General features: G+C 44.4%; 1 protein-coding gene across 3 annotated transcripts; it reads left to right on the top strand.

Annotated features, from left to right (window-relative positions):
• The first annotated feature begins 69 nt into the window (after positions 1 to 69).
• On the top strand, positions 70 to 4,011 carry CZH18orf32 (chromosome Z C18orf32 homolog). 3 transcript variants are annotated; one of them, XM_056514130.1, is made up of 4 exons: positions 70 to 175; positions 648 to 733; positions 2,318 to 2,554; positions 3,206 to 4,011. In XM_056514130.1, the coding sequence occupies exons 3-4, from the start codon at positions 2,327 to 2,329 to the stop codon at positions 3,278 to 3,280; spliced, it is 303 nt and encodes a 100-aa protein (XP_056370105.1). In that variant the 5' UTR covers positions 70 to 175; positions 648 to 733; positions 2,318 to 2,326; the 3' UTR covers positions 3,281 to 4,011. The 3 variants fall into 3 exon arrangements, with proteins under 3 accessions (XP_056370105.1, XP_056370106.1, XP_056370107.1); XM_056514131.1 differs by having other exon boundaries at positions 81 to 175; positions 2,313 to 2,554; XM_056514132.1 differs by lacking the exon at positions 70 to 175 and adding an exon at positions 320 to 461.
• Positions 4,012 to 11,972: the final 7,961 nt, after the last annotated feature.

Genomic DNA, 11,972 nt, shown 5'->3' with positions numbered 1-11,972 from the left:
CTTCCGGTACCACACCACAGCTCCCTCCTCCCAATCCGGAATAATCGCGAATCCAGTTCTTGTCCTTGTTCCCGCCTGTGGGGGCGGGGCCTGGCGCATCACGTGGCGCGCTGCCGCCTGCCATTGGCCGGAAGCACCGCCCCGGAAGGGCGGGGCTGTTCCGGTGCGGGCGCAGGTGAGTGCGGAGCCCCGGGAGCCCCGGGAGCACCGGGAGCTGGGAATGATTCCTCCCCCACATCCCACCCCATCCTGCCCCCCACACCCCGCCCCGCTCCCGGCGGCGCCGGTAACCGGAGGCCCACGCTACCGGCCCCAACCGCCCTCGGAGAGCATAACGGCATCGCCTGACATAACGCCAACCTCCTGGGCCGGCTCGTCCTTTATGGAAAACGGGGACAGCGCGGCGGTTTTGCCCGTGTAGCGTTTTCCAGCCGCGGGGAATAAAGCCGTGCCGTGGCGAGGTTTGGCCGTCCGCGCTGGCCTCGCTGTGGGGGCTCACGGGGACCCGCAGCACCGCCCGGCACAAAAATTGTCTGTCCCACCACCTCCTCACTCTCCTCTCCTCTCCTCTCCTCTCCTCTCCTCTCCTCTCCTCTCCTCTCCTCTCCTCTCCTCTCCTCTCCTCTCTTTTTCTCCTCGCTGACCAGGTGACGGAGCATCACCAGGTGCCCGAAGGGATCGATCAGGACGGTGTTTCACTCTGACCCGGGGATCGCTGGTGCATCACGAGGAGGTACCGATGATTTTTTGGTCAGGAATCTTGACACGAAGTGGCTGCAGAGGCAACACAACACGTCCTGTTACCCTAAGAGGGAGCATGCAGGGACAGGACACAGGCAATGGCTCCCAGTGCCAGAGGGCAGGGCTGGATGGGATATTGGGAAGGAATTGCTGGTGGGAGGGTGGGCAGGCCCTGGCACAGGGTGCCCAGAGCAGCTGTGGCTGCCCCTGGATCCCTGGCAGTGTCCAGGGCCAGGCTGGATGGGAATTGGAGCAGCCTGGGACAGTGGAAGGTGTCCCTGCCATGGCAGGGGATAGAAGGAAATTATTTTAAAGCTCTCTTCTAACCCAAATAATTCTGTACTGATTCTTCAGCCTGAGGTGTTTCCTGCAGCCACTTTCTACAGCTCTTGGATGAATCCACATTTTGATGGAAGTTTAATATTTAGGAAGTTCTGGTGGAGACAGAATATGAAATATTTTTTAAAATAATTTTAAGGGATTAAGTAATTTGTGTTGTCTCAATATAGGATTCCTCTCTGACTTCACAGAGTAGATTTAAACTATATTTGTGTATTTGAAGCAGTCAGAACAGAACCTGGAAGTAGTCAGCTGGAAACTGATACTCTGTTTTTCCACAGGGCTAAAAATCTTCAGGATAGCATTTAAAAAAAAAAGCAAAACTGGTCCCTAGTTAAGTGTGCACATCTGTCTCTTCATTCTCCACTTGGAAAGCTTTTGTTTTGCTTCTTGGTGTGAGAATTGAGATGTCAGCAGCCTGGAGAGGGGGACTGTGAAGGGCAAAGTTGTGTGGCAGCAGAGTGTGTCTAATATATTGCTTGTCAGCACTGGCACTGGTCTAGTCCTAATTAACTGCTTCCTCTCCCAGCTGGACCTCTCTGCCCCTTTGCTTTGTTTTTTTGGTTTTTTGGGGTTTTTTTTTGTTTTTTTGGCTTTTTGTTTTTTTAGTATAAACTGGTGCAAATTTTGAAGACTTGGGGGTTTCAGAGTGAGGGCATGGCTCATTTTCTAATAGTTCATTGTATGGGGTTGGTGTGAGGCAGAAGGAAGAAAGTAAGCCGTGTTCTAATTCTCTCAAATCCCAACTGGATTTTTTTTTCCCTTTCCCACTGTCCTGCCCTTCAGTAGTAGCAACCCATTGGATGGATTGGTTTTCTGCTGTCTAATTTTTCCTTAAATAAAAATGGATTGAGCAAAACAAATCCTTTGGAGTCTTAATATAGATGAACTGGGCTAATATTGGCAGCTTGCTGTTTAAACTGCTTTTATGTTGTTTAAGCAAAAACTCTTATTTCCTGAATTTGTTTTTCTTATTTGCATCTGTAGGACTGGTGAATTAATAGAAAATTTGTTTGGATTTACTGTTAAAATGCCAAGAATGTTCCCTTTGTTGGGGGCTTTATAACAGCATTATTGAAATTTTGGCATCTAATTTACGATTAAAGAATGATTTATGTTTGAATATTGAACACAGTTTTTAGTTACTGTGGGAGTACTGTTTTCTCAGCTTGTGGCATACAAATGCTGCCATCCTAAGCTGTTTTTCTCCCCTCTCACCATCTCTTTCCCAGCACAGGAGGGAGCCATGGTGTGCATTCCCTGCATCGTGATCCCCGTTCTGCTCTGGGTCTACAAGAAGTTCTTGGAGCCCTACCTCTACCCCGTGATTGCTCCCTTCATCAAGCGCCTCTGGCCCAAAAAGGCTGTGCAGGAGTTACCAGACACCAAGCAGGGGCCAGGAGGCAGTGCTGGGGATGCTCAGGGACCTGCAGCTGCCAAAAGAGACCAGGAGGATGGATATGGAAGCCATAAAGTAAGATTAATTCACCCAGCTAAGAGGGGGGAAGCTCCAGGATGAGCCACCCAGTGGTAGCTCAGGGCAGGCAACACAGGAGGGTGAATAGTTGGGTGTTTTTACTGTTATTTTGGTGGCTGTTTTCTTAGAAAATTTGCCACTGCTGTGCCAGTTAGAAGTAGTTGCTTCAAGACGCTTCCGGTCTTGGGGGAATAGGAATTGGGCCCATATCCTGAAATAGCTTAATTTTTTTTTTTTTTTTTTTTACACAACTGGCTGTTCTTTTAGAGAAGAAAAGTCAAATATCTGGTAAATCACAAAGATGTGTGAAGCAGAAATTAGAAACAGCCCCTTTCTTCAGCCAGCTCTCCTGCTCATAATGGGGGAGCATGCTTAGTGCATGTAAATTGTGCTTTTATTCTTTATCTTCTGCCACAATGCAAGGACTTGTAAATGTTGTTGCTGCCCTCACTCCTCCCTTTCCCCTGAAGCAAAAGTTATTTGTAAATCTATACAGACACCACAACTTTTGGTTCTTGCCCCATATTTCTTCTTAGATCTTTACTGACCTTGCTTCTAAAAGCCATTTTTGTCACCAGCTGTTCCTGTTTTAGGTGTGAAGTTCTAATTTGACATCTCACTAATCTCATTAATGTTTTTTATTTGCAGTTTGAAAGCAATGGCATTGCAAATGGAAGTGCTGTAAAGAGATCCACAGCTGTTCATGACAAGAAAATGGCTTAAAGGAGTTAATTCCTAAGGATTTTATTCCCTCATGTCCAGTATGAACTGCTGATATTCCTCTCACTTTGAGACTTTTTTCTTTGCACATTTTAACTGAATAAAAAAACTTTATTGCTTGCAGGAGAGATTCTCTTTTGCCACTAAAATGGCAGCTGGCTCATTTGTTTATTTAAAATATTTGAAAGCTGAAGTTCTTGTATTTTTCTTGCTGAAGCTACTTTTCATCTACCATCTGTTTGGTGTGATTAGAGTTTAGGTTAAATAACGTAAAAATAAATTTATCTATGGAAGGTAAATGTATTTTAGCATCTTGATGTCACTAAGTGCTAGTGCAATACTTGAAAGGCTTTATCTGTTCTTGGTGAAGATCTGTGGACTGCATTGTGACAGCAATAGCTCATCATCTGCCTATGAAGAATTTAGATTTTTCATGTCAAATCTATGGATGAGCTAAAGGAGTTATGCTACATACAAAATTTACTTAGCTTACTAAAAGCAGAAAGTCTTGATGTGATACTTCCCTTAATTATTTTCCTTGAAATATGCCTTTTTTCATGAAGAGGAGCAGCAGAGGCATGATGCAAGAGAATGTTGCTTTATGTTCTGTTGTAGTGATTTAAAATGGTGCAGTTCTTGCTTTAAAAAAAAACCAACCCAATGTCCAACTAAAACCTCTTCACCATGCTTGTGGAATTTTCCTTATAATAAAACCAGATTTTACTTAAAGATAAGTGGCTTCATGCAATTATTAGACAAAATTACAGAATTTTTGGTGTTCAGAGCTATAAACAACTCAAGTGGGAACAAAATCTTTGAAAACCTGGAGACAAGTCCCAGGCAAAAGGAGGTCCTAAAATAGCTGAGGTCATGATATAGTGAACTGGGCAAGCTTTGGCTCCTGGGAAAATGGATTCTGCTGCTGACTTGCATCCCAGCCGTGAAGACTTTTAAGTGTCCCTGTGCTTGGTAAGGAATAGAGGTGGTAATTCCTGCTTTTTCCTGTCTGCCAAACCAGAGAGCTCTTTGAAAGAGTCAAAATTAAACCATTCCAGCAGCTATGGATTGTTGTTTATTATTTAATTTCCCTAAAATCCTCCCTCAGGCTGGCCTAAAAATGCACGTTTGTTATACAGGCAGTCCTTGAACTGTCACTGTGGTCCAGTCTTATTCTTGTGACTGTGATTTCTCTCACCAGTTAATTAATTACTCTGGTATCTAATTTTGCCCAAAGCCCCTGGTGAGGTGCCTCATTTCCTCCCAGTGCCTGGTTTAGTCAGATGTGGTGTGAATTGCTCTGCAGCCTTCACAGATGTGCCCCTGCAGCCACAGCCATGACTTTGCAGTGAGCTCAGGCACAAACACATCCGTGTGAGAGCTTATTAATGCTGTTTGCTCTTCCTTAACGAGCTACTCTGTTCAGACCTGAGTTTGGAATTGCTGTTTTATCAGCTCTTACCTCATCTTTGGAACATAACCCCCCATCGGATCAGCTTCCTCCATATCACAGCTTCCTCCTGCATCAGTGAATCCCAGGATCATTTAGGCTGGAAAAGACCAAGCTGAGCTCAATCCCCACCATGTCACCAGCCCAGAGCTCTGAGTGCCACCTCCAGTCATTCCTGGGACACTTCCAGGGATGGGGACTCCAACATCTATCTGGGCATCACCTTCCAAGGCCTGACCACTATTTCCATGAGGAAATTCATCCTGATGTCCACCCTGAGCCTCCCCTGGCCCTGAGCTCATTCCCTCTCCTCCTGTCCCTGTTCCCTGGGATAAGATCCCAAATCCCCCCGGCTGTCCCCTCCTGTCAGGGAGTTGTGCAGAGCCACAAGGTCCCCCCTGAGCCTCCTTTTCTCCAGGCTCAGCCCCTTTCCAGCTCCCTCAGCCTCTCCTGGGGCTCCAGCCCCTTCCCCAGCTCCGTCCCTGCCCTGGACACGCTCCAGCCCCTCGGTGTCTCTCTTGTCCTGAGGGGCCCAAAACTGGACACAGGACTGGATGTATCTCAGTCATGCCCAGTCCAAACTGCAGCTCTGCAGCAAAACAAGAATACATGTTCTGACATCCTGAGCATTGCTGAAGAGATTGTCCCTTCCATGCTGTATTAATATGCTGGGCATCTCATAAACAAGCCATAGTTTTAGAGTATATCCACCTCTAAACAGCTGAGAACACAACAAAAAGTAGAGCAAGAACCCTATTGGGCTCCTTTAATCTGTAAATGTATTCAGTCAATTTATGAAGTCTAAATAATAATTATTTTTTTTTAGTTATTTAGGATGTTATTACAGAAGAAAATGCATTGAACAGTAACAGAGAAAATAAAGTGTATAGTAAATATAGTAAATTAGAGTGCGGGCTGCTCCAGGCTTCCAGCTGTGTGCCAGCACCATATTAAACACCAGGCCATCTGAAAGAAAAGTGAAAACAAAAACAGGCAGATAATGCAAGTAAGATTACACATTCATTGTCTCTGGAATGGTGTTCCATTGCTTTTATTAGCTGCAGTTAAACCCTGAAGTGGGCAATCTACACCAGAAAACTTTCAGTATGAAAACACTTCACTGGAAGTCCTGTCAGGAGATTTATAACTCTCCTGCCCCTATTCTTTTTCAAGAATAGGTCAATAATCCTGTTGTGTTGTGAATAGTTAAATAAAAATCAAGTGAAAGCAAAGGCCCAAGTCTGGACCAGAATTCCTGAGATGCTGGGATGCAGAGGAGTGCACTAAGCCTTCTTTAAGAAAAATTAAGCAGACAGGAATTAAGGAAATCCTCATGTGAGGGAATAATATTGATCAAGTGAGTTGAATTTAACTGAGAAAATTCCCATGTGCTGATTACTCACTAAAAACAAGATTTACAAGAGGTTTAGGCACTTGATGGTGGCATATGGACATCTACTAGAATTTCCTAGACCAAGCAGCAGCTTCATTTACACTGAAGATTTTTAGAAAATTTCAGAGTTGGCATCTTTAGGGGACCAAAGTACTGCAAATCTAGTCCTAAGTTCTTCAGCATTAAACCTCCCTGGCTTTATTTACATACTATTGAGGAAAGATCAATAAATCAATATTTGAAAAAAATATTATTCAAATTTCAAGTATTTTTTTCCTTAATGAGAAGACCTTAATTGGATGTTGGTTTGCACAAGTTGCTAGATGCCAAGAAGTTAATTGAAAAAAAGATTTTGGAAAAATGCAAGTATACACCAAAAATTCTTAAATAAAAATGAATTAATTTTGTGTTGCTGATTATTTTGATGGGCTTGATCCTGAAAGGAAAGGAAATTCTGGCATGTTAAACTGCACACGATCAGGTGCTAAAAATGTCTAAACTGAAGATAAAGTTAAATTCTGATGACAGTAACAGGTTATGCTGTTACTACCCAGATGTAGCAGTAATGTCCAAGCTGAATTCTGGGAGCTGTTGGACATGCTGCTGAGGTTCAATCATCAGGGCCATTCCTTCATGATTTCTGTACAATGGAGAACATTATTCCTGAAAGAATGTTGGCTTCAGAGGTTGCAGGTAGAGGAAATGAAGAGAAATTTAATTTACACTTAGTTTAACTAAAACCTCCTTCAGTGAGAGATAATTCTGTTTCATTAAACTGCCTAAGATATGAAAGAAGGGATTATCTTCTTTGTGCAGTTTTCTGACTCTCAGAGCATGCTTGCTGAACCAAATCAGATTTTGGTTGCCATTATCCCTGTTTTCAGTGAACCAGGTGCAGTAATTTAATTGAAGAGGTCCAGAAGGCCACATTTGCCATGCTATCTTTTGTGCTAGAAATGCTTTTAGATGGTACTGCCGTATCTTTATTTCACTGTTGTTCTAGAATCATAGAATGGTTTGGGTTGGATGGGTCTTAAATCTCATCCTGTCACACCCCCTGCCATGGGCAGGGACACCTTCCACTATCCCAGGTTGCTCCAAGCCCTGCCCAGCCTGGCCTTGGGATGACAGCAAAACATAAATTGACATGTTGTGAATAATGTGTTTATACACCCACTGCAGTAGCAACGCCTGTTTTTGGCATGGGGATTGCTCTACAAAACCTTTTTTATTTTTGCACACAGTGTTTTATAGCCGTGCTGTTGACCACACACCAGCTCTGTGTGGAAGAGGAGCTGGAACAGTGGCCAGATAGAGGTAAGAGGAATAAAATGGAATTTATTGAGAGGATTTCAAAGGTCACACCTTGGCAGTACCAGTGCCACAGTCATGGTCCTGCCTGGAAAATGGAAGCAAAAGAGGGCTTGGTCACAAGATCTCACATTTTTATAGCTTTTAGTCCATTTGCTTGCAGAAATCAACTGTCCAATTAATAACCTCAAATAATGAAGTTTCATCCTCCTTGCTTGCCCGCTCTCCTTTTTTCATTTTGTTTGTGCTTAGGGCCTGAAGTTTGAAGAGATTGTCCTTGAGTCCTCAACTGGAATAGGACAGTTTTGTCTTCACTACCAAACACAGCAGAAAAGCACACCCAAGCAGAACAGAAAAACTAAAAACTTGAGGCATCAGGGGGCCACAGCCTTTTCCATTGAGAGCTGTGTGAGCATGAGGCCAAGCCCCACGCCAGGAGTGTTCCTGTGCCGTGGCAATGTTGACTCAGGGTTACACCCAGCCCTGTTTGCAGGTCTGCAGACGTGTTTGCAGACGTGCTGCTGGCATGCACAGCCCAGGCACAGGGATGGGTGAGAGCCCAGATGGGATTCGCTGTCACGCACCACGAGGAATGTGGGAATAAAGTCAGGACTACGTTGGGAAGGGTTTCCCTTTTACTGAGCCAACGGGTGCCTTGGAAGCTGCAGGTGATGGCACAAACCCCACTTCAGAGATTACCCTTGGAGAAGCAATGATTTGGAGCAGCACAAGGGCAGGATGTGGCCTGGTAAATCATCCTGCCCTCAGATATTCACTGTTGGTCCCATTTGCTGGGCTTACCTCATGACCCATTGAAAATGTGGGATGCAGAGTAGAGAATCATAATGGTTTGGGTTGGAAGGGACCACAAAGCTCATCCAGTGCCACCCCTGCCATGGGCAGGGACACCTTCTGTAATAAATAAGAGGCCTTTTGTTCGCCTGACAGACTTTAGACCTTGGAGGAATATCACCAAGATTTGTGAGGTCAGAATGGGAGTTGTTCTGCTTTGATCCTCTGACAGACAGACCTTGAAAAAGATATCGCTAGAACTTGTTAATTGCTTTGCTCTGCTTGATAGGCCTTAAAGTAAAAAGCCAGAATGTGTTTTGCTTTGCTTGCATAATTACATATTGTTTTAAGTGCCAAGAAAGGAGTCAGTGGCTGAGGAAGACTACTCGCCCTCATCCCCCGACCACCAGAAGGCAGAAAAAGACCCCCTAGCAACTGGAGGAGCATGCGCAGAATTACTAAAGGAGGAGCACGTCACCCAAAAACCTAACAGCTTAAAAGGAACAGACTAAGGGGGGGTGGGCGCAGCAGGTGGTGGAGTGGAGACTCCCCTGCTGCCCAGCGCTGAATTTGCTTTTGCTTTCTGTAACCAATAAATCTTTAAATTGTTATTTGATCTTTTATAGCCCATTGCGCTCATTTATAACAAATTTGGTGCCGTGACTCGGATCGAGATTTTGGAGGGGCTCTCTGCCTGCGGGGAGGCGCGCCCCACCATTTTGGTGGCCCCGGGGACGGGAGTCCTATCCCAACCTCGACCGACGAACCTAAAATTAAGAAAGCAAAAGCAAAGGTAGGAGGGCCCAGTTGACCCCTTAAATTTTGTGCACAAAGTCCGGACGAAGACGCAGGATGCGTAAGTATAAGGGATCCGTCCGGGCGGGGTCGGGATCCCGGAGTACGACGTGTGGTGTGTGTGTGAGAGGGGGACTGGCAGCCAGATTCCCCAAGCGAGTGCGGACCCTTAGTAGTGCGGTTCCCATCGGCCCGCGAGGGCGTGGGCCACGAAACAGGGGAAGCGAAAGTGATTTTTGGTGGGAGTGAAGGTACTCCGGAGGAAATGGGGCAGGGGAAGAGTAAACCTCCTGCAAGTGTTAAACTCCCACCCATACCTAGAGATAGTCCCTTAGGATTTTTACTAGAAAATTGGGACCATTTCCCTGGAATGGAAGGGAAGGATAAGGCAAAAATGATATATTACTGTGTAGAAGTTTGGGGTGGGAAGGAGATTTCAGGAAACGTGTTCTGGCCAATATTTGGGTCAACAGAGGATTGGATAAAACAAGAGATTAAATATTTGGGTAAATAAAAAAAAAAAAAAAACCAAAAAAAAAAAAAAAAAAAAAACCTGTTTGTTTGGAGGAAAGTCAGAAACGGCAAGTTAGAATGATGGTACGAGAAAGTAGGGAACAGGGTCAGAGGGAGACACAGAGGCGGCCAGTAAGAGAGCTTAAGGAGTCTAGGGATTCAAGGGAGAGACAGGACATTAAGGTGTGTTTTTATTGTGGGAAAAAAGGACATTTCAAGAAAGAGTGTAGGGTCAGGATTCGGGATGAAAAGGAGTTCAAGACAGATTAGAGGGGTCAGGGGCTCTATCTCTTGGGGACACGGAAACATCATAAGGAGCCCTTGATAAAACTGAAGGTGGGTCCCCATGGCCAGGAAATAGTTTTTCTGGTTGACACAGGAGCTGAAAGATCAACTATTCAGTTCTTGCCAAAAGAATGTAGTCTATCTAAAGAGACTGCCACGGTAGTAGAAGCAAAGGGAGAACCCTTTGAGGTGGGGGTTATTAAAAGGGTGACAGTTGAATCAGAATCAAGAATCGGGTTGGGAGACTTTTTGTTAGTATCAGAATCTGAATGTAATTTATTGAGGAGAGACATGATTATAAAACTAGGAATTAAGATAGAAGTAGTAGAAAAGAAACTGCAAATTGAACTCTGTCCTCTCAGAGTGGAGGACGGAAAAAAAAAATAAACCCTGAAGTATGGTATAATCCAGGAAACGTGGGGCAGCTAAAAATAGCCCCATTTTCGGTGATTATTAGAAATTCGGACGTCCCGGTAAAAATAAAGCAATATCCCATATCCCCTGAGGGTCGATGGGGATTAAAACCTGAGGTAGATAGATTGTTGAGCAAGGGGCTGCTAGAACCATGCATGTCACCCTTCAACACACCGATACTCCCTGTGCGCAAATCAGATGGCACTTATCGGTTAGTACACGACTTAGGGGAAATTAATAAACGCACAGTGGCTCGGTTCCCCGTGGTGGCAAATCCATATACACTCTTAAGTAAATTGGGGCCTAATAACTTATGGTATAGTGTTATAGATTTAAAGGATGCCTTTTGGGCTTGCCCTCTCGATGAGGCAAGCCGGGATTACTTTGCATTTGAATGGGAGGACCCCGATACCAAACAGGATCGGGAGTAACCCTGATACAATATGTAGATGATCTGCTTCTAGCAGGAGAACATGAGGAGGATGTAAGGAAAGAAAGTATAAGGCTGTTAAATTTTCTGGGACTTAAGGGGTTAAAAGTTTCTAAGACTAAACTTCAGTTTGTAGAGGAGGAGGTAAAATATTTGGGGCACTATTTAAAGAAGGGAGAAAAGAAAATAGACCCTGAAAGGATCCAAGCAATTATGTCACGACCTATTCCAAAAAAACAAGAGACAAGTTCGTCAAATTTTAGGACTTACTGGGTACTGCAGGCAGTGGATTGAAAATTATAGCAGTAAAGCTAGATTTTTTTACCATAAATTAACACAGGAAGGGCTAATGAAATGGAGTCAAGAAGACACAGAGAAACTTCAGGAATTAAAGGAAAGTTTGGTCCATGCCCCGGTCTTAAGCCTCCCGGATGTGAGGAGACCATTTTTCTTATTTGTAAACATAGAAGAGGGTATTGCATTTGGGGTACTTACTCAGGATTGGGCAGGGAAAAAGAAGCCTGTTGCATATTTATCAAAAATTTTAGATCCTGTGAGTAGGGGCTGGCCAACCTGTTTACAAATAGTGGCCGGATGTGCCCTATTGGTGGAAGAAGCTAGAAAAATTATTTTAATGATAATCTCAAAGTAATGTCCCCTCACAACATCCGGAGCGTATTACAGCAAAAAGCAGAAAAATGGATTTCAGATGCTAGGCTTTTAAAGTATGAAGGAATTCTAGTAGAGGCACCCAATTTGACGTTAGAAACCACTGCACTACAGAACCCAGCCGCATTTTTATACGGGGGACCGGAGCATGAGTTTTTGACCCATGACTGTATAGCTACAATAGAGGAGCAGACGAAGATTAGACCAGATTTAGAAGAAGAGGAATTAGAAAGTGGTGAAAGACTTTTCATGGATGGATCCTCCAGGGTAATAGAAGGGAAGAGAAAATCAGGGTATGCAATAGTGCAGGGTCCGAACTTACAGGTGGTAGAGTCGGGTGCATTAGATAGATCATGGTCTGCCCAGGCATGTGAATTATATGCAATATTAAGGGCCTTGAAACTTCTTGAGGGGAAGGAGGGGACAATATATACTGATTCTAGATATGGATTTGGAGTAGTCCATACATTTGGAAAGCTATGGGAAGAAAGGGGCCTTATTAACTCACAGGGGAAGGATTTGATACACCAGAAACTTATAGTTGAGATACTAAAAGCTCTGAGAGGGCCGACAAGGTTAGCAGTGGTTCATTTAAAGGGACACCAACGAGGAATAGATTTAAAAAGCAGGGGGAATAACGCTGCAG

Source organism: Oenanthe melanoleuca, chromosome Z, assembly GCF_029582105.1.
Source record: "Oenanthe melanoleuca isolate GR-GAL-2019-014 chromosome Z, OMel1.0, whole genome shotgun sequence".
In the NCBI taxonomy this organism is placed as follows: Eukaryota; Metazoa; Chordata; class Aves; order Passeriformes; family Muscicapidae; genus Oenanthe; species Oenanthe melanoleuca.
Note: the sequence above shows the minus strand (reverse complement) of the source record. Positions and strands in the feature narration are given on the sequence as shown.

Bases quoted from the DNA above. Each gene is read 5' to 3' on its own strand.
- CZH18orf32 (XM_056514130.1), top strand. From the start codon at position 2,327: ATGGTGTGCATTCCCTGCATCGTGATCCCCGTTCTGCTCTGGGTCTAC. The intron at 2,555-3,205 runs GTAAGATTAATT...TTTTATTTGCAG, and splicing joins ATGGATATGGAAGCCATAAA to TTTGAAAGCAATGGCATTGC.